This window comes from Onychostruthus taczanowskii, unplaced genomic scaffold (assembly GCF_017590055.1).
Source record: "Onychostruthus taczanowskii isolate IOZ18803 unplaced genomic scaffold, ASM1759005v1 scaffold25, whole genome shotgun sequence".
Taxonomy (NCBI): Eukaryota; Metazoa; Chordata; class Aves; order Passeriformes; family Passeridae; genus Onychostruthus; species Onychostruthus taczanowskii.
The window spans coordinates 4,967,511-4,991,349 of NW_024499796.1; the positions used below are offsets into that span (position 1 = coordinate 4,967,511).

Sequence of the window (23,839 nt, forward strand, 5' to 3'; positions counted from 1 at the left end):
TTGGTGCTACCCTCCACACCCTTGGTTTATCTCTGGTCATCTTCCATAGAAAATCCAGATGCCTTAAAAACATGCCTCAAGTTAACTATTTCTTGGCACTTTTTATTAATTTGTTTTGTATCTGATATTCACAAATCTAGAAAAGTACCCTGTTCCAGCAAATGCAAGTGCAGAGGCTTCAGGATTTTTTTTTTTTTAAACAAAGTTTCATCTGTTTTTATGGTATAAGTTTTTCTTGGGTGTTTTGTTCTGTTTTTTATTTCTCATAGCCTCCACTTAAAACATGCAAAAAGTTTCCTTTATAAATTTAACTACTGCATTCCACATAAAAAATAACCCTTTTCAGGTTGTATATATTGGCCATTGTAAAAGCATACACACGTTTTGTAATGCTAAAAGCACTCAGGCCCCACTAATTATTTGCTGGCTGTTCTTCCTTTTTTTTCCAAATTTGAGAATGCAAACATGATCTTTAAACTGGCCAACTTTTAGGGGGATTTGGTGTTCCAACCCAAACTGTCAATAGGAGAGAGGGGTTGTACATGTAAAATAAGTTTCTGTCAGACAGAGCCTTTGGTTGCCAAGATCCAGCCTAGAGGGAATTTTTATAGCTGACTTCTTAAAATAGTGAAAGAAGAGTTTACAATGGAAATATTGAGGCTGGCGTAAGGAATGACCAGCACTTGTCTCTGCAAAGCTCCTCCTTGGTGCAAGTGACACCTCACGTGGAATGGTTGGGTCTCCCCAAGTCCTCAAAGGGAGATTAGCAGTTTGTGTTTCCTCCTGTCCCATCTCAAAGCTGGGTGGTGATTTCTCTCCCTGTTCTTTGGGTATGGAGTCACCCAGGGTGATGTTTTGTTCCCAGGTTCCTGCCCCTGGGAGAGGTGAAGTTGTTCCTGGGCAGGGGTTGAGTGTGGGCTACAGGCACCCATCCCTGCTGGAGTCTTGCTGCTTGGAGAAGTTTTGCTAAATCCCTCAGTAGACAGAACAAGCTCCAGGGATTTGATCTTTGGGCAGGCTTCTGTGTTTGGTGGAGAATCATTTCAGGCGTATTTCCAAGAGAAGAAATCCAGCAGTTGTGTATTTCCCTTAAAACATCACTTAGCTTTAAGGGGTGAATCTGGATGCCTGCTCCAAGCCCACCAAAATCCCGACCTCTGCCACCTTCTTGCTCTTCAAGTGTCATGAGGGTGACCAAGCTCTAAGCCCCTGCAATGTAAAGAGCTTATTATTGAACTGGAGTGGAAAATCTCTCTCAGGCTTGTGAATCATAGCAAAGAAATGGATTCAGGCTGTGGAGGGCTGAGGGAAGGGATGGCAGGATTTTTCCATCCTGTCTGAGAACAACTGGAGTCCTGAACCGAGGGAAAGGGGAACTTTTTGAGGCTCTGTCTGGCCTTATTCTCTTTGACTGCTGGAAACAAAATCAGGGCTTGGGGAGGGAAAGGTTATGGCTTGGCTGGAACTGGCTGCCACACGGTGCTCAACAGCTCCTGTGACTCACTCGGAGATCTCTGTACCACGCTTCCTTGGATGTCTCTGACGTGGGAAGGGAAAGAGGAAAAAAGATCGGAATGGGGATGACATGTTGAGAAATTAATGCAGCACGTCCATGGCCAGATGAGCATGTTTGAGAGCAAAGTGCTGATAAATGTTCTGTGTCTGAGTAATTACCTGGCGCCATCCTCGTGCTGCCGGGCCGGCACTCCTGATGAGGTCAGTGATATCCCAGCCTGGCCAGGGCAGGTCGTGGGCTGGGAATGTCATCTGCTGTCTGGCACACCGAGGGAAGGATAAGGTGATTAATTAGTTTTCCCAGTTGCTGCCTGATACAAGGTCTCTTCAAGACGATTGTCACCCTGAGGAGGGAGGTGTTGAGGGAGAACTGCCTTCTGCCTGTTCAGCAAGGACTGGGGCCACCTTGGCTGTGATTTCTGGGCAGACTGGCAGCCACAGAACCCTTCCACCTAGGCAGAAAGGACTGTTATTCGTCCTGATCATCCCAGTAGCAGTGATGACTCAGGCTGTGTGGTGTCTGCACTTGAGGTTTTGTGAATTCTACTGAAATAACCAATGAAGTATTCTTAGCTGTGCTAGACCCCAGCCATGCCAGGGAAGGGGTTTAGCACAGCTTCACTTGGCAGAAATCCCCCATCCAACAACAGAGGAAGGGTTTGATAGTTAGAAGAGTGAGAGCAAAGGAATGAAAGGATTTATTTAGGAATAAAATTCAGCACCCTCCATGTATTAATCTGTCCTGAAGGACCACTAGGGTGCTGTGCAAAAGGAAATGGAGATGCTGCATCCCACATGCAACTCAGGCAGAGCATTAATTCTTCAGGAGTGTTGGGTTTGCTGAGCAGCTAGAGGAGGGAGGGCAATGTGTTCTTAAAAAAGAAAAACTTCTTGGGAACCATTAATAACCACAAGCATTTGGGATCTCAGCTCTATGGGTTTTTTGGAGGGGAGAAATAACAAAAGGAACACCCAGCTATCGTGCGAAGTTAGTAACCCAGCACTGACTCAGCAGCTGGCAAAAGTCCCTCTGGATCATCCCCACTGCCCAAAGCATCTCAGCCAGCCTTGCTCCATAGCTCCAGACCCTGCAGCATGACCCCAGCACGTGGCTGGAAGTAGCCTAAAGCCCCCCTCAAAAGAAAAATCATACTGAAAAATAGTATCTGTTGTAAGCATGTCAAACTCTTGAACTAAGGCTGTGATGTGGTGGGTGTTTGGATCCTCCAGTGGATGGGGTGTCATTTGCTTGTCTAGACCAGCAGCAGGTTTGGCAGGGAGATTCTGGGGGCTACTGTAGCTTCTCTCCTGCCCACCAGCATCACCTGCCAGGTGAAGCTGTGCTAAACCCCTTCCCTGGCATGGCTGGGGTCTAGCACAGCACACCCTAAGTCAGGCCCTTCTCCTCCTATATAAAGCTGCAATTCCACCCCTACAGCCAAGTCTCTTGACAAGCCTAAGGGTTATTTTTAGAGCAAGAAAACCACCCCTAATGCTGAATGTACAGGCTGGGATCACTGAGAGGCTGTGGAAGCGCTGAGTAACAGCAGAGGAGCAGGGAGTGTGTTTCAGGACACCCCAATATCCCGGTCAGGGGATGGGGGGCTCACACCAGTCCCAGCTGCATGGCCAGGAGCCCCAGGCTGGAGGCAGTGGTGGTGCCTGGCAGGCAGCTCCCTCTCCCTCCCTCTCTGTCTCCCTCTCTGCAAGGCACATGTGTTTCCAAGGTCCCCAGTCTAGACTGCTCCAGCTGCCATCCTCTGCACGAGCAGTTTGTCTTGGAGCCCAGCTCCTTCCCTAAAGAAACAATCCCAGCCAATTCAATCAGTGGGCAGGGGAGAGAGGTGACTGGAAACGCCGATAAAATATATGAAGTGCCTATTTCCAGTCCTCCTCACACCAGAAAAGGCTATTTGAGCTGCCAGCCCATGATAAATTAAGGAACACACAACGTGTGTGAATATCTATTAATGAATGAGTCATAGTAATAATAAAAAAAAAGAGACTGCATGCTTTGTATAATGCATGGGGAAAGTTTTATCCTTGCTCACATAATTGGATCAAATTTTTTTTGGTGATTTAACCGGAAATATCCCTGAAGGGAAATATTGCAGGCAAATGACCAAGCATCAGAGAAGTCTGTTTGTGTAAAATAAAGTTAATTTTGAAGAGAGATAGTTGATAGTGTGTTTGAGATAAATGTGCTGCAAAGGATCTAGGATTGTACAAGTATATACAAGTATTTTTATAATTTTTTAAAAATAGAAAGTGAATAGTAGAGTAGGTGATCCCTCTATTCCTTCCCAGCCTTTCAGGCTGCCTTCCAAGGTCTGGGATCGTTCCAGTGCCCTGCAGAGCCTGTTCCTGAAATGTCTCCGTAGAAAAGTGCCTTTCATCAAGCTGGAACACTCATATTTTGTTGTGCATTGTGCTGCCACTCTGTGAGGAGCCCAGTTGTGGACAAGGACCTTTGTGTGATAGGTGCTGCACAGACCCAGAGAAAACATCTGTGCCTGGTGAGGAAATCGTGTTACGAGGCTGGCTCCGCACCAGCAGCTCAGCTCCTGCCAGAATTATGAGGGCTTTTTGTTTTTAGACTGGTTGAAACCCAGACGTGTCCAAATTTTAATACGATAAGCCTGCCTTGGAGAAGAAAGCAACCAAAGTGTTGGGAGTTTTTCCCCCTAAAATTCTAGCTTTGTTTTAGGCAGTTTTTGAAGCCGTGCAGTGCCTGGCAATGACAGGCAGGTGAGGAGAGGTTGCCAGGCTGTTGAAGATGAGGGTTTTTCTCTTCCATTCTCCTAAGCAGGGAATTTTGAATTCCAGTGCTGTCCCTGTAGCTGTCCAGTCCTTCCTTGCAGGTGCTTCCCAGACGTACAAGGCTAAAGGATAGGTTTGTGGCAGTGGTCATCTTTCCTGTAGGAATATTTCTTTTCTTCTTGGAAGAAAACAGTTCAGGTCCTTTATCTGCAGGGGGAACGTCACTCCCTGCTGGTGCCAATGTGGGGAGAAGCTTTAGTTGTATTTTCTGAACTCCTTTTTAAGCTGGCTTTTAGTACAGGCATTAACACCTGAGAAAGAGGAATGTTCTCTCTTCTCTCCTCAGTACTAGAAGTGTTTTGCACTTCTGAAGCAGACTTTTCTGGGACACAGGAGAACTGTGCCACTAGAAATACATTGGGAATACCCTAAAGTAAATATGTCCATCTGTCAGTGTGCACTGGAATATCCTAGAAGTGTTTTGCACTTCTGAAGCTGACTTTTCTGGGACACGGGAGAACTGTGCCACTAGTGGCTCGACAGAAATACATTGGGAATACCCTAAAGTAAATATGTCCATCTGTCAGTGTGCACTGGAATATGAGCTTAATAATTTCCTGGGAAATGTCAGCTCTTTGCTGCCAGGCTGAGTACTCACCCCTAGGGAAACAATTACAGGAATCCTTTGCTATCTGACCAAGTTGATTCAGCAGTGATTTCCCAATTTCCAGCACCAGTTCTTGTACTCAGTGTGCTTTAATTCAACAGCAGGTTTGGCCTTGCTGAGTTTGGAGCTCAGAAGGTACCTTGCTCCCTGCAGCACTGCTGTGGGCAGAGGAAGCAGTGAAGGGGGGTCACAGTGTGGGAGAGGCAGAGATATAAATTAGCAGCAAGAGGAAATGGCAGGATTTCCCTTATCCTCAGGGTCCGATGTATTTTCCTTTCAGACAAGTATGTTTAATTTTCCATTTGCAATTTGAAGCTCCGAGAGCTAAGATTAAAAAAAGTCGCTTTTGCACCAGCAAGTTTCCCAGCAGCAGCTTAGAATAAATCCTATAATCATTTGGTGGGGTTGGTCGTCATTGCTAATGCTACCGTGGGAAACTGAGAAGGGTTAAACTTTATTGTGGCTGCCCTGAGCTGCTTCAGGAGCTGTTCAGGCTGGTTAACAGCTCAGCTGTTTGGCTTGAGAAGAGAGAGAGTATCTGCTGCTGCTGAGTTTCTCCTTGATCTCTGATCTTGCTTTGTGTGATAACAGGGTGGGTGTTCTCTGCCATCAGTTTGCAGAAGGAGCAGGCAAGGAGCCAGAGAGACAAGAGCTGCAGTGCCAGGAGCAGGAGCTCACCACAGGAGGCTTCATCCCTGTGATGGGAGGGCAGGGGCAGAGCACTGATATCCTCATCCCACTGCCAGCAGCAGGAAATCCTCCTGCCCCCTGGAGCACTGCCCTCTGCTCCTGAGGAAATCCCCAGGAGTGTCCTAAAGGGACCGTGGAGGGGTCCCCACAGGCTCTGTGTGATCTGAGCTGGGGGTGAGGGGAGGCTGTGTGTGCAGGCTCTGGCAGCTCGCTGACACACATCTCCTGCTCCCCCTGTGGAGCCCTGCACCTGAAGGGGACTGCATCCATCATTTGTGAGAGGCTGGGCCCTGATCCAGCCCATTCTCCTCTGGCTGCCTCTCCGGATGCACACTTTCCTTGAGTGAATTTCAGCACTGCTCTCTCCAGGCAAAGCCAGGTGGGATGTGGGGCTCTTGTCCCAGAGCTTGAGCCTTTTGTCTGAAAGCATGGCCTGGGTGATAGAGAGGCAGAGGGGAAAGGAGTCACTAGGAGGGCACAGCCCATGTCCCATCCAACCCAGACACCAAGGAACAGAGAAATGTGACAGGTACAAGTGACACAGGGTGTCACTTCTCACCACTGCCTGTGCCCATCCACAGCCCCAGTCCTCTTCCACCTTCACTGGCTTCAATTTAAAAGTGTCACATCCTTACCTTCTGCAGTTACTGTAGTGGATGGAACCTTTGAGCCACTCATCCCACCTTCACCTTATCCCTCTTACTCCTCAAGAAAGGAAAAAATGAGTCTGAAGGGATGACAGATCAAAGCACCATGGCAGGGACTTTGAATTGTGTACCGCTCTGTGCTTTTCCAGCTAGAAGCCTTTCTCTCAACTCTGTATTCCCACTCCAGTGCTGGTATTAGCTCTCTCCTTATTTTTGTGTTAGCTTCAGTCTGTTCTGAGCAGACTCCACATTTTTGAAGGTTTTTGCTCAAGCAGCCAAGTCCAATTGCAGCTGCTGTTAGCAGGAAGGTGGAAAAGGTCACCTCAATTCTGGTACATGGGGAATGCTGTGCTCAGACAATTGCATCCCCTCTTTCACCTCCTCTAAGGGTGTAAATGGGGATGGGTTTTGGTGGAGGAGAGATTAAGGACTTTGATTAATCTCTGATAAACTCTTATTAAAACTGTTGCTGCCTGAGTTGCACTGGATTCGTGGTTTGATGGTTATCATCCCAACTAAAAGGGCAGGGGGATATTTTTAATAAAAGCTGAGATTCTGAAGCACAATTATACATGAAGCTTAAAAAAACCCCTACAATTACGTGTCTATTTGCACAGCTGTATAATTGCATTATGCACGGGGCCCTGAGCTGGCACAATGGCAGGTTAAAACACTGGGATATTGCTAAAATGAGGGTCAGCTGTATCAGTGAGGGTTGTTAATACAAAGAGCAGTAATACTGTGTTGGCCAGCAGCAAGCAGCTGGCAGAGGGGTCAGATGAAGATTCCCATGCTGTGAAGACTGGGCATGTCCAGGGCTGGGCAGCAGCAGTGAGGCATAATGGTGACAGAAGTCCATCCTGTGTGTCACATTACCTGTTCTGTGCTGTGTAGGCTCCTTTAGAACGAGCCTTTTCTTGTTTTCTTCACTACAGAGATAAAAAGCTACTATTTATTTGTTGTGCTGATAAATTAATAGCACAGAGGACACTGGGCTTTGCTTATGCCTTCCTTTTTTTTTTCTCCTGTGCCAAGTTTGGCTCTTAAAATAGATAGACAAGACTTTAGATAATAGACTTTTCTACAACTTAATGTGCTGTTTGCATATGGGAGGGTTGGTAATATCAGGGGAATAATTATCCATCTGTTACCTGTATGGTTCAGGCAAGTTTTCTCTTTCCAAGATCTTTTCCTGGGCATGAGATTTAGGGTAGGGATCTCCTGGGTCAATTTTTTTCTTACTGAATCATGTCCTTGATGACTCCTGGGAGCTGCACTTGAGATCTTGAGCTTTTTTGCTCCTGCTCATGGGCAGCACCAGCCTGAGCAGCTCTGAGCAGCAGGGCCAGCCTGGTATGGAGGAGATCCCCCAGGGATGGCCCAGTGGGAAGGGAGCAAGGCCAGAATGTGGCCATGGGGCCCATCCTGCACCTGCTCCAGGCACTGCACCTTCATCCCTGTGCAGTGCTGCTCCTGGGACTGCCATGCAGCAGAGAGCTCAGGCTGCCTTCCAAACACCCTTCAGTGGCTGCTCTGGATGTGTCTCCACTGACTGCAATGGAAACTTGTCTTTTGTAGCAAGCTTCCAGAATACAAATCCTCTGGGAAACGCTTTAATTAGCAGCTATTCTTGTCAGACATGTCTGGCTTGGGGGAAAAGAAATTTTGAGGAGTTACTAGGAGTTGCAGATGGCTCTTCAGAAATCTGAATTCTCTAGCCCATTGAAAGAAAAATAATAAATAGTTGAACAAATTCAAAGGAGTTCAAACCTCGTTGGTTAAGTATTTTTTCCTAACCTGTTTCATCTCAGTGCACAGCTGGGCTCCTGATATCTCCACTTTGTTCCTCCCCTCTTACAAGAGCCCCCACTACTCTGACGTGTATGACCCGACCTTTCCTTTGCTACAGAACTGTATTTAAGAATTTCCAACATTGACACCAATTTTATTACATTCTATAACCTGCTGCTCTGAAATATGAAGTGCTGGGGTTACACATAATCACAGATTATGTTGTAACTCATGTAGGAACCTATGACACCAAGAGCTGCACGTGTCCAGCTGATAGAGATTAGAACACACAACGTGCTTCCCTTGCCAAGGTGCTAACACAGAGCAGGAAAACCCAAAGCTGGGACACAGTTGTGTTACCCCTGTGACACAGCACAGCTCCAGGAGAGGGGAAGCAGCTGTGATCCTGGGAATGCAGGCTGCAGCAGAAAGATGGGCATGCTCTGTCTCTGCTCTATGGAAATACATGCTCCTGCAGTTTTTGTGTGTGGCTTTTTATCCCTTTATAGCAATAGCATAAGTTGAAGGGAAGTTTTGGCTGTGATGCTGTAATTGGCCCTTCTCCCCAGGTCTTCTCCAAATTACTGTGTTGTGGGTCTCTGTGAAGCACTGTCAGGAGCACCATTCTGTTACAGAACCATCACTAATACCTTTTTTTGTTTTTCTAGGGCCCACCGGGTCTGCCAGGCTTACCAGGACCCCCTGGCAAGAGAGGTTCTCGAGTAAGTTCTTTAAAGATTTCCTTCCATTTGTATTTGAATCTGCCTGTCCTGTTGTTCCAAGGGCTGCTGTAGTTCTTCTGGCTGTGTAATGATTTCTTCAGGACCCTCTCTGTTGAGCTCTGGTCTCCTTCTCTCTCATTCCTTGTTGGAGATTTTCACACTGGTGATTTGCAGCCTCCCTGAGCTAAGGTTTGGCATCAGCAAAGGCTGGGGATGGATGTTTCCAAAAGGCTGTCAGAAGAATGAGATCTGTCTGTCTCATTTTGTTTCCAGTTTCTGTTCCTTCTTGCAAGCCCACTGCTGAATATTAGCTTTGGCTGCTTTTTCCACTCCCCTTCCCTCTCCCCAGCTTCACGAATTGTTTAATTCAAGGTCCTTCATTAGGGGGACCAAGGTCCAGGACCAAGGACTCAGCACACACAGAGATGAGGTTTTTTTGTTCCCCAGACTGAGACCTGCTCTCTGACTCCTTTCCAAGCCCTAAAGCAGAATGCCTTATCTGTTCAGGAATTTGCAATGGCTCTCGCAGAATTTCTTCCTCCCCAAATGAAATTCTGATGCAGATCTTTGAACATTGAGTGCTGTGCTGAGGAAACATCTGGAGCTGAGTGCTGCAGCTAGCTGTGAGAAAAGCCTTCTGCGCTGGCCCAGCTCTCCCAGGGCTGGGCAGTGTGCCTGACCTGGATGCAGTGAATGCTGGCACTGCTCTCCTGGCAGCACAAGGCTCTTTTCCTGGGAGCACAGTGCTGTCCCACAGCCTACAGCCATGCAGCCCCTTTCCTCAGCACTGCCGTGGGCTGGGAATCCAAAGGTGTGAGTGTCTGAGGCTGGAGGAAGGGAATATTTGGATCTGTGATCCTGGCCTGGCAGCAGAGGGAGATTTCCTCACACATACTTGGCTAAACCTCAACCCCCGTGTAATGTCTTTAAAGAGCGAGCGAGAGGCTGAGAGCTGGGAGGCTCGGCATTCCCCCAGGACACTTGTTACACTCCTGCGAGATCTCACAGTAACCAGAAAAACAAACTCATCTCCTTTCTCCAGCAGCAAAATGCAGGTCTGCAGGACCCCTGGAGCCTGGGCCTGTGTGAATCAAAAGCTGATTTGGGCTGTAAGTGAGTGGGGTTAGGCAGCACCAGGCTCGTGTTTATGGATGGGACAATCTGTTTCACGTTAGAGAAGTTTCTTAGTGAAGCATCAGCCCTGATACCTTCTGTCACAAGTGCCCAAGCAGCTCCCACATCAGTAGATCGCCCAGAGTTTGCATTTTTTGGCACCCCCATTAAAGCTGGAAGTTGGTTCCTACCCCAGCTCACTGCTTATGAGGGGTGTTTGCTGTTACTTCTGGCAATCCTGTGGTTTGCAAACTAAACTCCAGGTTTGGAGCCCCCAGCTCCATCCCCTGCCCATATGTTGTATGTGACCAAATTTCAGCTCCATATCCCAATTCCACTTGAGTTTCTTCTGAAGGAAATAGCATCATGGAAGCTGTGTCATAACTGTCTGTTATTCCCCAGCTGTGGTGTGCTCCATCCCATATTTAAGGTGATCCTCTGAAAGACAATAAGCTACAGAGGGTTTCTGAGCTCGGTCCCTGCCAGAGGTGCTGAGAATTGGTCCAGGAAAGAGTTCCCAGTTAGGAAGTGCTCAGCACAGCTGAGCCTGGCTTGGCTCAGGCCTCTGCAGAGAAGCTGTGCTAATTTTGGGAGGGGGCAGAAGGGTCACTCTATGAATGTCTGGCCCGGAGCACTGGAGACAGGACTGCTCTGTGCCTGAATTGTTTTGACCTTGGGAAGTGTTTCTCCTGGTAATTTTTTCTTGTATCTCTTTGGGATTTAGGGATTTCATTGGAAAGTGAAGCTGCCAGGAACTAAGACAGGCTTAGGGGAATTCTTACATCTTTTGCTTTTGTTGTGCATGAAAAACTTAAAAATAAACGTGCAACATTGCAGGGGTCATGTTCTACCTCTCCTAATCTGATCCTCCAAAAAAGCAACTGCAGAGTTCTTGCACCAGCCCATGAGGTGTCCCATCAGGCTGCAGCCCAAGTTTGGAGCTCCAGAGGAGAGGTGAACATTGCAGTGCTGGATGCAGAGGAAAGGATCTTTTTGTCACCAATGCAATTTTTGCCCCAATGCATGAGATTAATTGTCCTTGTTGTAACTTGCATAATTTGTATGCTATTAATGCTTATACAGTTGCCTGGCACATTTGAAAATCCAGTAGCAGCATTTGACTTGTGACTTTCTGTAGCTGTGAAGTTTCTGTGAAGTTGCCTCCTGCTGATATGTAGTGCAGAATTTTCACCCCATATTGTCTCCTCTCTTTGCTCCCCCCATATTGGTCAGGGTAAAATGAAATCTCTGGTTAGCCTTTGCCTTGAGAGTGAGACTGGTGGGTGAGAGTCTGTAAGAAAATCTGGCTGCTGCCATGGATCTGTCTCCTGGTTTTCAGCAGATGAGTATCACCAGACCTGCCTGTGTAGTCTGAGGGTGGCTCTTCCATGTAGGTAATGCCACCTGCCTTGCAAAAACACATCCCAGCCTCTGTAACAGCATGGAAGAGGTTCTGACTGGGACATATCTCAGCATTCAAGAGCAATCCAAGGCAGGATAGCAGAGCGGTAGTCTGGTCGTCTTGTTGAAAATTACAATTTCTCCATTTTTATAAACCAATCCCCATTTCAGGAGCATGGAATTGATTGTACACCCTATCACTCCAGCAGCAGGGGCCCCCTGAGACAGATTCAGGCTATTCCTGTGCTCTCCTCTCTGCAGCTATGAAAGCAAATTTTCATTTTCATAACAAGTGAAAACTGGATGTTTCTTCTTCTCATTATTTCCTGAGGGACTCCAAGAGAAATGAGTTAAAAATTGCAAAGGGAATGGATAATAACACTATCTCAGGAGTGGCTAACTATCTCAGGAGCTCTCTAGCCTGTAGAGATATTGCTGTACTGCCATATGTGCTCTCCAGGAAGGGTTTCTCTGTCTGTCTCCAGCTAGGATGCTTTTCAGCTTTCATGTCTGCATTAAAGAATTTGAGACATAAGAAGATGTCTGTCCACATGTTTATACTTGGATAAATGTGCTGTGTGCGTGAGCAGGTGTCTGTGTAAGATCTGAGGGAATGGCAGTGTTAGCAGTGAAGGATTTCCCCAGCTTTATATGATGTGAAATGCCAGGCAGGTCACAGGACACCTTTTCCATGGTGCTAAGTGTGAGTGGTGGCACTGGGGGTGCACTGGGTGACACCTCCAGCTCTGTGCAAGCCACGGGTGTTGAGCTTTCATTTCTGACCCTTGCATTTCTCCAAACATCAGGGTCTCCCAGGGAGGCAGAGGCTGGGATTTGCTCTCAGGGATGTGCCAACAAGCTCTACAAGGGGCTGTCAACAAAGGGCTCCCACTGGAGCAATCATTCCTTCACCACTGCAGCTTGTTCCTGCTTCACCACAGGCTCTGTGAGCTTCCCCCAGAGCTGTCTGCATGAGGGGCTTTGGACAGCACATCTGCATCATCCACGAACGGGGACTCGTTCCCCTGCTGTGGTTTGACCAGCAAAGGACCCATGGTCTGAGTGGGTCTGCAGAAAAGAGCTGTGAGAGCCACACTTGGTCTTCAACCCTGCCTTCCAGGTGAGGCTGTGGAAATCCCAGTCACCTGGTTTGCCTCTGCATGAAGGAAACAGCAAAGGCACATGCCAGACAGCAGTCCAGCTCATGGGATGGTTTGGGTTGAAAGGCACCATAAAGAGCATCTTGTTCCAACCTGACACCATGGGCAGGGAACCTTCCACTGGACCAGGTTGCTCCAAGCCCTGTCCAACCTGGCCTTGGTTGTTTGCTCAGCCCCCAGGATAGCAAGAAAAGAGCAACAATCAGACTTTCCAAAACACTTGAATAATTCAGGAAGCCAGGTCCCACTGGTAGTCACTCCCTCTCCAACAGGTGAGCAAACACAGGTACAGAAGTGTTTCATCTCTGTCCACGCCACAGCTTTTATTCTGATTTATTGCAGAATCAGCAATAAAAAGCCTGATGTGCTGCAATTGCTCTTGGTTTATTTAAATTCTGAGACACCACTGGAGAAATCCAACTGGATTTGGGTGAAGGGAACACACATGCTCTCCCTGATGCTTCAGGATGCACTTGCCATCCTCCTGTGAACCACAGCAGCTTGAAAGACTGGGAGGTCCCAGTGTAACATGTCCCTGTTACATTTGGTCTGTGCTTGGAAAAAATCTCCCTTTCCTTCAAAATGCAGGGCTTCCCTTCTGAAACAAGCAGCCCAGTCAGCTGGGGAGATTCCCCAGTATCCTCATTCCGTTAGGAAGATTTTCCAATTTCTGAAAAGTGTTTAAAGAAACAGTTTGCTTGGCTTCACTTCAAATATTTAGCTCTTTTTCAGCAAGCCAGAGGTCACAGTGGGATCTGTAGGTCAGAAGCAGAAAAAGTTGCTTTACACAGTGAAACCCCACGACATTATGAGTTTCAAATGAGTGGTCATTCCTCTAACTGGAGCTCTCTAGCATTTAGCAGGAGTTGGGAGGATTTTTTCCCCCTTCCTTGCGAATGCTGGAGGGTTGGGGGGAGCTGTGCACAGTTACACTTTTGTTAATTTTTGTGGGCTGGGAAGCACGAGGCATAAAAGCCCTTCTGTGAGCAGGGTCCCATGTCCAGGCACCCCCGAGCTGAGCTGGGTGGCTCAGGGTCCTTCTCAAGCAGCATCATTCACACAGAAGGCATTCCAGGGAGATGGGAAACCCCTCCTGCCTTGGAGAACACATTCAGGGATTGTTCTGCTCTCCGTGCCACGGAGCAGCCTGGGGCTGCTGCTGTCCCCTGGTCAAATTTTCCATGGAGTTTCTGGTACAAGGCTTGGAAGCTTCCAGATGCAAGCCTGCCTGCTGCTAGGTTGGATTGTTTCAGTAGATATAGGAGGCTGAAGTGGGTGGGGAAATGAGCACCCCAGCAAACAGTGACACATGCAGTGGGATTTTTTCATTTAGTGGTCTCAGCACTGTCCTACCCTGTGTGTAGGTAAGAGGAGCAAAACTGATGTATTGATGGTAAATATATTTAGGAGAATCCACATTTCTAGGTGGGAGTGGTAAATTGAATTAATTAATGCAATATAGCAATTAACTGTTGCTGACAGCTCCTGAGGCAGCTGCTATCCTGCACCTTTTGTTACTCACCCATCTAACTGTGCCACACAGCATCTTCCTCCTCTGCCAAGAATGTGGGTGGAATCCCAAATTCAGGACTCACCATGTTGGAACACATCAAGATCAATTATTTTTTACAATTTTTAGGACTGCTGGCAAACTACACCCTTTTCTCTCCAGAGCTGCCAGAGCAGTGTCAGATGTCTAACACAAGCCCCAGAAGTGGTCACAGCAGTTTCCTTCATGCCAGACTGGACTTCCCACTAGCATTTCATCACCAGGATGTGGCCACTTCCAGCAGGATAAGACCACATCAGTCTTTAGGGACAGGATGAGTCTCTGACCTTCCCTTGCCTGGATTACACTGGATGCACTCTGTCAGACTCATTGAACTCAGTGGTGAAGGCTCTGTTTTATCTCAAGAGTCTCTGCTTTCATAATCACACTTTTAATCACTAGAAACTGTGACTGGATTCTTCCTCCCCTCTCTCCTCTTTCTGCTTAGGGCTTTTTGGGATTTTGTTGCTGTGCTTTGGTTCACTCTGGAAGAACCTGCACCAGCTTTTGCTGGGGGTGTGATTAGTCTCTTATCCAGGAGCTCTGGATTGGCAGCTGAGCTTCCCACAATCCAGGTTTCCTCCTGGAATCCATCACTTTCATCTGGGAGTCACACCACGCCGAGCTGCTCCCTGCAGCCTGACACTGCTGTGAGCCTGCCCTGGGCTATGGTGGAGCACAAACTTCAAATGACTGCACTGCTGTGGGCTGTGGGCCAAGTGCCTCACTCCAAAGCTGAATTACAGCTGAATTCCCTCCTCAAATCCAGCAGCAGGCTGGATTTATGAACCCTATTCAGAGCTACCTCGATTATTGCTTATGTGTAAAAGCTTTTTAGGAACTCATCTTTTATAGAGACTTTGCTGGCCTGATTTCTGTCACTTATTATTCATTATCCTACATATTTGAGACTGGAAAGGCTTGGGCTGAAGCATTTTTGCCACCACAGACTTGTTGAATTACCTTCAGCAGCACATTCAGTCTCTGTTTCAGTGTTCCACCCAATAAGGTGGGCAGGTGATTCCACAGTTTGCTGGGAAGATGAATTTATTTAAGACTCCTCAGTGTCCAGGTGCTCTGGCTCCAGCAGCTGTATGGATTTTTTTTTAAGTGAGAAAGTGATACTCAAGCACCTTAATTTTAATTACAGCTCTTTCAGTTTCACTGGAAATTCACAGACGGGCTAAACAAGAATTTCAGGTGAAAAATTAGAAGGAAATTAAGAATGGGGCAATAAATGTATTTGGGTTCAGGCTGAAAATTTGGAAGAAATTTAAGAATGGGATGTTAATTTGAGTAAAAACTGTCATTTGAAAAGTTCAGTCTCAATCTTTTAAATAAACAGCCTCTTGCAGCAGAGCAGCATGTTGTGAAATAGCACTGAGCATTCAGCAACTGTCTGTTCCGCAAGATGAATTTTTAAAATGCATTATTTTCCATTAAAATGCAGTATAAATAAAACTGAATAGAGATCAGTGCACTGATGTTATCTCAGAGGACAGCAAGGGCACTGAACTTGGCTGGCAGTGGCATGTTTAACTGCAGTGATTTTCCTTGGAAATCAGACCCTGAAGATCTTGGCCCCAAAATGCTCAATGGAAATCCTACAGCTTGCTGAGAAAGTGCCTGAGTGGTTTTTTATCCCCTTGCCTGTGCTCCCCCAGCTTGAGGGTGCATAAAGACCTCCTCATGGCAGGGTAGAGCTCTCACACGTTCTTGGCAGAATTCTTGGAGCTGAATTTTCAGGTTGTTTCATCTCTCAGGAACGTGTTCAAGAGGACTTAGAATTGTTCTTACCCTTGCCTGAAAGGTTAGCAGATCTTCTGTGCTGTGTATAACCCAGGCATAAACTATTCTTAGCTGCTTACTCCAGATAACTCCTTAAATAGACTATGGAAAATATGCAGGATGCTTTTAAAATATGATGTAAAAGGAGATACTGGAGTATGTGATTTGAGGTAGATACTCTGACAGTGTCACAGTTATGAGAACTAAGGAAAAATATAGATTTAACTGTGTGGAATATGGATTTAAAGAGTTTACATGGACATACTGCTATTCCCACTGTTTTGCTGTCTGATTATCCATTTTCTTTCCAATCTCTAAAGGCAAAAATGTGGTTGGCCTGTAGGGAAAATGAGTTCAGCCCAAAGAGCTGAACAATTTTCCTTTAGTAATTACTTCTGTTGTCTTCGATTCTGAGCAAAAATCAAGTTGTTCACACCCCCACACACTTCCGCTCCCCTCTGCCTGCTTCCATCCCCTTCTGCTGGGCTCCTCCCAGAGCCTGGGCTCCCCTGACCCGTGGAATGTTTGGTTTACCCAAATTATCTCAGTGTCATGACATGTCCTGTGGTGACAGACACACACACCCTTCCATGGATCCTGCTGGGAACCCAGAGCTGAGTTTCCCTCCGTGGGTGCCAGGGAGGGTCCCAGTGCCACCACCCCCTTCCAGGGCACCCCAGGGCTCTGGGGCTGTGGCTTAAGTCTGGCACAGCATCCATGCAGATTCCCACCATCCCCTTTTGACTCTGTTTTGTGTTTGTTTTGTGTTTTAGGGTCCCCCAGGCCCCCATGGAAACCCTGGTTCACCTGGCCCCCCAGGACTGAAAGTAAGTATGAACTGGTGCAAGGAACTTTTATCTTCCCATCCCACAGGACATCCTGGGGGAAGGACAGCTTCCTTTTCTCCTGCTCTGGACAAAAGCACAGTGGCTGAAGCCATTCTCCCCTCCCTCCTGCTCTCCCAGGGGCTCTCCAGCAGCACAGCTGAGCCTTTTCCTGTGCCCAGAGAGACCCTACTCTGTGCCTCCATCCTTGGTTCTCCTGAATTTCCAAGACTGCCAAATTAGGATCCTGATTAAGCTATGCCTGTGCCAGGGCACAAACTGCTGTGTCAGACAAGGGCAGTAGAATCCTTGCTCCAGAGCTCCAGCAGCTCTGAATTCCTTTGCTTTCTCATTCCTCTCCTCTGGATTTTGCAACCTATGAGTCTGGGCAGTGGCAGGAGTGGCTGCAGCACCCAGCATCTTCCTCTGCCTCCCTCCTCCTGAAACTCCTCCTTCTGTCTTTCCAGAGTTTCTGGGAACTCTGAACTCCACCAGTCCTCCCAAACTGATCTCATGGCTCCCTTCTGGATGCCCTCACCTCTCCCAGGAGGCTCACAGAGCTCCTGCAGTGCCAGGGGGCCCTGTGCTTTGTGCTTTTCTCCTGCACACGCATTCCCTCCGGGTGGGAGTCACCCCCTGCAGCTGGACCCTCTCCCTTTGCCTGGGATTGAGCACAGATGTGGCTCTGGAGGGGCCCTAACCCAGTCTGCAGCAAAACCCTTGCAAAAGGTGTTTTAAATCCCAGCTCATTCTGTGTGTAAGGGTTTGTGTTACCTAAAGACTGAAGTTCCTGGAAAACTGGTTTGGATTGCTTTGGTATGGTTGTTTACAAAGGAATAGGTTTATATTTTATAACATCTGTGTTGGACTAAAGAACAATGGAGCTTGGAGAGGCAATATTTAACAGAGTTTTTCAGTACCAGGGAGCTGTAGGAAATCTCAGCCAAACAGAGAAAGGTGCAAGCAATAGGTCTGTCTTTTCATGATCTCATCAGTAGGCAGAGATGTTATGAGCACTATTGATGCTCTGGGAAAAAGATTCTGGAAACTTGGCATGCTGCCTCTATGTGATTAAAAATTAGGCACTGGAGACATGCTGGTGAACAGCAGCTGGTTTAAATTCCACATACAGCCTGAAAAGTGAGCCTGTAAAAGTGCTACATCTTAGTGTTCTGCATTTATTCTCCATCAATGACTTCCAGATCACACTTGTTGAGTTTTATAAGTCAAATCAAACTTCTTTTATCTAACTTCCAGCCCTGCAAATCCAGCCTGGTCCAAGCTGTGGAGTCAAGTTATGTTTCTATTCTACAGGATTTTTTAAAACACTTTTAGCCTAATGACTCGTCAGAAATCATCATTTGGCTGTAAAGCTCTCTTCAGTTGGTCACCTAATAGAAATTAAGTCTTTCTGTAAGCATTTTTCCTCCATCTCAATGCACAGTCTGGCAGCAGGAAGTCTCAGTGGATGGAGAGCTGCAAGTCTGCAGCAGAGATCTGGTCTCATCAGGCTCTGTGATGTATTTTATTTTTGTCCAGCCACCATTTGCAGGATTGTTCTATTCATGGTGCTTTGTCAAAAGAAGTGTTAGGTTTGCAGCAGGATGTCAGAGCTGGAGCTCAGCCCAGGTGAAGGTTCACCTCTAGCAGGGAGAGCCTGTGAGCTGTGGTTACATCACCTCTGCCTCAGAAATGCTCTTTGGAAGGTGTGGATCAGATGCCAGAGTTTTGACTTCCCTCATCCCCTTCAATTCTCTGGTGTTACAGCAGTGCCAGAAAATGGACTTTGCCCCAAAAAGTAGTTTTTCACCCCCTTATGTTTTAATTGCCTGCACCTGGAACCTGATTTCTTCATCATAAGATCATCAAAGAATGGTTTGGGTTGGAACCTGAGAGCTCATCTCATTATGGGCAGGACATCCTCCATCAGACCAGCTAGACCAGAGCTCCATCCATCCTGGCCTTGGACACTTTCAGAGATGGAGATCTTCTTGACAGACCCAGCACACGACAGAAATTCTGGATTTGTGAAAGCTCAGCCTGCACAGCAGAGCAAAGCAGCTCCAAGTGGAACTTCTCTTGCTGAGAGCCATCAAGTGGCTGCTGGTCTTGGTCTGGCTTAAACAGCAGCTAATCCCACACAAAAAAAACCCCCAAGCAATCTAAGAAAGGAAATTGAAGTTTCCCAGATAGATACAGCTTGGAAACCATGACTAACACCAAGTCATTGTCACTTAAGAAGGGACCCAGGAGCATAATATTTATCAGCTGAATGAGCCGGGGCCTTGTAAGGTCAGGCAGCTCTGTGCAAGGGCTGTGGTGTGGCACTGCAGCCTCTGGGTGTTTTTATGTGGCTCCTGCCTGGCTGTAGTGCTTTGTTGTGTTTCTGCATTTCACAGTCAACCCTGTGCAGAGCCACTTTATTCTCACTTTATTCTCACCACTGGAGCTGAGCTCTTGTAACTCCCTGGGCTTAGGGAGCTGATCTTTTGCACAGAGCTCTTCGTAGCTGTTGAGCCAAAATCCTGCTGATCTGCTTGGGCAAGGTTCCACTGACTCCAGTGGCATTACACCTGCTTGTGCCACCTGGGAGTTCAGCCTGTGGTGCTTAGCTCAGCAATTCATGATGTGAAACTGCTTAAAGGGGGATTCTTCCCACTTCCTGCATTCTGCTTGCTTTTGCCCTTGGCAGCTGTAAAATTGCTGTTGCATTTGGTTGGCAGAGATTGATTATTGCAGATAACCTCTGCAATAGCTGTAGCCACAGGCTGGGCTGGGGCTGTCACCTGAAAGCTGCTGGGGGACAGGAGGAGTGTTTTTGCTTTGTTTTGTAGCTCTCAGGATGCCCTAAAAACATTTGGGATCAGGCAGATGGTCAGAGAAGGTGTATTTTCAAAAGCTATTGCAAGAGTTGGGTTTGCATCTCTCACCTGGAGGCTTTTGGCATCAGGTATTAGGATGATTTGCTGACCTGGATAAATCTCTTCTTAAAGCACTTGAAAAATATTGTATTTTTAGTTTAGTGAGTGCTTTTTCTCTCCAAGGTAGCTCATCAGTTTGGCTCACTGATAATTAAAATAGTATTAGTGGGATTGAAAAACTGAGATGTTTAAATTGCACAGCTCTAGACTTCTGCCAGGCAGGAAAAAAATCTCAGAAGAAAACAATTTCTTCCTTTACAACAGGAAGATGTGTTCTCAGTGAGTTAGGATGGGAAAGAGAGAAACTTGTGGGAAAGGTGTTGTGGCTTGGCTGGGACAAGATTTAGGTTAACTCTCCCATTGTCATTGCTGTGTAAGAAGGCTCAAGCAATTAATCCACCATTTCAGCCCTCACATCCAGCTGGTGCCATTGCTGATTGATCTTGGGGACATGTAATCCTGCTCGTGGCTGAGCTCTCCACCTGTGTGATGGTCTCAGCAGGGCTGAACAAAGAGCCAGTGCAAAGCAGAGACCTGGCCAATGTGATCTGGAGCTTCCCAGGGGAAAAACCAAGTTCTTTTCCATGTCTCAAAGTCACTGCATGGAGCATATGGGAAGACTTAGGGAAAGTGGTGGGTGTCTACCTGCTGCAGTAAATGAATTTTGCAGAGTAGAAATGAACACCCAGCAATCCCGAGGGCTGCTCTAATCTGTTCCCAGCAGTGGCAGCACCCACTGACTGCTCTGAAGCTCAAGAAGTGGGAGAATTGCCCTGATAACAGCTGCATGCAAAGCAAGATTATCTGCATGACTTCATTTACTGTTTGGAAAGCCAGAGCCTTCATTGAGAATTTGTGCAGATACATCTGCCTTGAATCAGCAGTGCTCCCTACAGTCCAGAGCCAAGCAGTCTCACTCCTGAGCCTCACAGCCTGTGGTGGATGCTGGAGGAGGAGGAGAATGGGGGGGTTACACTCTGTGCAAGGTGGGAAGTGCACGTGGAATGTACTCACAGGGAGGCTGTGTGGGAAAGCAGCTCAGCTGGCAGTGACTGGCTCTGTGCTGCTCATGAGGAATGTCAGCTAATAACCAGTGTTGCTCCTTTCTGGGTCTCCCCTCCAAGCACTTCGCTTGACAGCCATCAGTTAACCCTCCCAGCTGTCCTGTGCTGATGGGCACACAGAGGTTGTGGGTTGTTTATGATTCATGGGTGTTAATAGTGACTGATCCTGGGATACCCACCTTGGCTGGCCAGAAGAGATGCTCTGTGTGCTGAGCTTTACCTCTCCCCTACCCAAAGAACCTGGCACTCTTCAATCTCTTCTAGATTTTCCTACTTGCATCTCTCCCCATTGGGTGCTCACATTACCTTTCCACCTCTTGAGAATTTGAAGTGGGATTTCCAAAGGAATCTGCTGGAATTAGATGATCAAATGCTGCTGAGATCACAGCCTGTGTTTGTCAGAAGATCACAGCCTCAAACTATAATTTCCCTCGTCACGGTTGTTAAGGAGGAAAATAAGGAATACTGCCACTTAAGGTCAAGTGCTGCTTTCTGCCAGCCTGGGAGCCTCACAATTGCTCTGCCTGTTGGGGGTGTCTAATTAGTACAACTTTCTCTGCAGTCTCATCTGTTCCTCACAGTTGAAAAAGCAACAGCATCTAGTGAGTTGTTGAGAAGGATGGTTCAGCCCCAGTAATAGGCTTGGTAATTATTTTTGTGATGTTAGTTGTAGACAAGGAAGGAATTGCAGCTGTCTGGTCTAATAAGTATCAAAAGTCCTGACATTGCTTTCTTCCAGTTATCCATTCTTTAGCCAATTGAATACTGTCAAGTACTATTTAAAACTCAACTCTTTAGCAGCAGCAATCACTCACCAAATCCACCCCCAGCACAACAGCTATTCCAGGCCACTTTAATACATTTGGGATGTCAGGGAAGACTGGGATAAAACAAAATGTTTTTCTAATTTGGAGGCTTGGTGGAAGCAGAACCACATCTGTGGGCTGGGCCCTTGGATTATGTCACTAATGTAAGTTTTTCATTTCAGGGTCAGAAAGGTGATCCTGGGCTGTCACCTGGAAAAGCTCGCAATGGGCAGAAGGTGAGATGTCACCCCGAGGCCACGGTGGGCCTCCAGAGCTGTGCACACACACAGGGGGTCTGTACTGCAGCCACAAGCATCCCAGCTGCTTAGGACTGGGAAATATGGCTTAGATCTTGGATTCAGGACTAAAGAGAGGTAGCTCTCAATGATGATAGTGCACTGAGGTGCCACCTGGCATGTGTTGTTGAGTTTTAATCCAGTTTACCCACAGTCTGCAGCCCAACTGAGGTCCCTGCTTCAGCCACAGGCAGTGGCTGCTTCAGCCAAGTGTTTCAAGCAGCACATCTGAGGTGCAGCAAGCTCTGGGCATGCAGCTGCAACAAGAGGCAATCCCAGGGAAAGGAATAAAAACCTTGGAGGCCAAGGAAAGGATGTTCTTGCTGAGGAGCTGAGGAACAGGGGTTTGCCTCATGCCCCATCAGGGTAGAGGTTTCTTAGTGGAGGTTTCTAAGGCATGGACCTCACTGAGAGGTTTCCACCAAAGGCTGCTCAAACCAACACAAAGCACCCAGCTGGGAAGGAAAGCTGCTTTCTGGATTTAGCAGTTTTTGAGGATCAGAGTTCTGCTAATTCCTTTCAATAAGTTACAACTCCCATTTTTGCTGTTTCACAGCTGAGTGATTTTTTACTGAGGCAACAAGGCCTCACAGAATTCTAGAAATGAGCAGTAGTGCAATCAGGGCTCCACATCACCTACCTCAATTAGCTCCTTCAGTGATGCCTGCACAATCCTTGCTAACTCATGTCCAGGGCAGAAGCCTGGTTCTCTTCCTCTCACCATAAGCCTTGCTATAAATGCACAGCTCATGGAAAGCACCAGCCATAAGGAACTTGGGCTCTTCATTTGACAGATGCCCTCATAAAGCACAGTGAGGCCACACCACTGCAGGGTGGAAGGCAATGCTAGAAACCATTCAGAAGGCTAAGACTGAAACTATGCTTTTAACACCATGAGATGTCTTCTGAAATTTCTGGTACACTGTATTGGAGTGGCACCACATGGAAATCTTCCACCTGCATGGTCTGGAGCTGTTTTCTTGAAGACAATGCTTGGTGTAAAAAAGGGAGAGATCCAGATGACCTTCAGCTTCTGTTAATGAGGCTTTATCCCTGACAGCAGCAATAGGAATAAGGAGTTTCCAGCAGGAGTTTGGAGTGATGCCTAATTTTCAATCTAGATGCTGGAAATCTGTTGAATTTCAGTAAGAAAGAAGGCACTCCAGGGTTTATGGATCCTGATCAGAGGAGGCCAAGTGGGCTCACACAGCCGGGCTGGGTGTTGGAGAGGTCTCACAGCAGCGCGCTCACCCGTCCTGCGATGGTTTGGGTTTGCCAGCTGGGATGTGATGCAATCCCTTTTCAGAAGCACAGGCCACTGAGCAAACCCTCCCACCAGCAGCCTGCAAAGGTTCAGTCCGTGTCACACAGGCAGGTTAAATAATTACAGCACCAGCACCATCCCAACAGGAGCCATGGGCTGGGCCAGTGCAGTAGCAGAGTGTGAGAGCAAATCACAGGATCTGGCAGGAGGTACCTGTTGTTCTTATTGCATTTAAAATCTAAAATTTCCTTGCCTTGGCGATTTCAATGCCCATTGAAAGGCGAATGAAGCATGTGACTGAATGAGATCATTGAGGGGAAAAAAAGCACATTCATTCTGCTTGCAAAGAGCTGGACTCCAGCAGCAGCTGCCATTAATTAACTGGGGTTATTATTTATATGAGCCAGTTAATAGAGATGTTGTTTAAATCTCCTCTTCTTATCCAGTCAGGTTTTGAAGAGTTGTGATTAGAACCAGAAATATCAATAGCTCGGGGCTGGTGTTCAGCAAAATAATTGTGGTAACTGCAGTAGGCATAGGGAAAATGTTGCTGAAAACTAATTGAACTTGCTTGCCTCCTACAGGGAGATGTGGGCTTACCTGGTTTAACTGGGTTCCCTGGACCACCTGGTAGAAAGGTAAGAGTGTTCTTTTCTAGTGAATCAGATCAGTAATTTTATTTTAAAATTTTCTTCTACACTCTGCCTGAAAGATTTAATTAAAAGTCCCAGTATCCACCCAAAGAGCCTTATGCCTGTGTAGTAGGTGTATAACCTAGGGAGATAGGCTGAAGCAACTGCCTGAAGACTATGTAAGAGTTTGAAATGAAATTCTGGGTACAGAATTTTGCTCCTTCTTTGT

General features: G+C 47.1%; 1 protein-coding gene across 1 annotated transcript in view; it reads left to right on the plus strand.

Moving 5' to 3' along the window:
- The window catches only part of COL27A1 (collagen type XXVII alpha 1 chain), a 141,642-nt gene that overhangs the window by 15,308 nt on the left and 102,495 nt on the right, over positions 1-23,839 (plus strand). The window contains exons 4-7 of the mRNA XM_041406960.1: positions 8,739-8,792; positions 16,577-16,630; positions 21,601-21,654; positions 23,563-23,616. Coding sequence (XP_041262894.1) covers positions 8,739-8,792; positions 16,577-16,630; positions 21,601-21,654; positions 23,563-23,616 — 216 coding nt within the window. The remainder of the gene's footprint in view (positions 1-8,738; positions 8,793-16,576; positions 16,631-21,600; positions 21,655-23,562; positions 23,617-23,839) is intronic.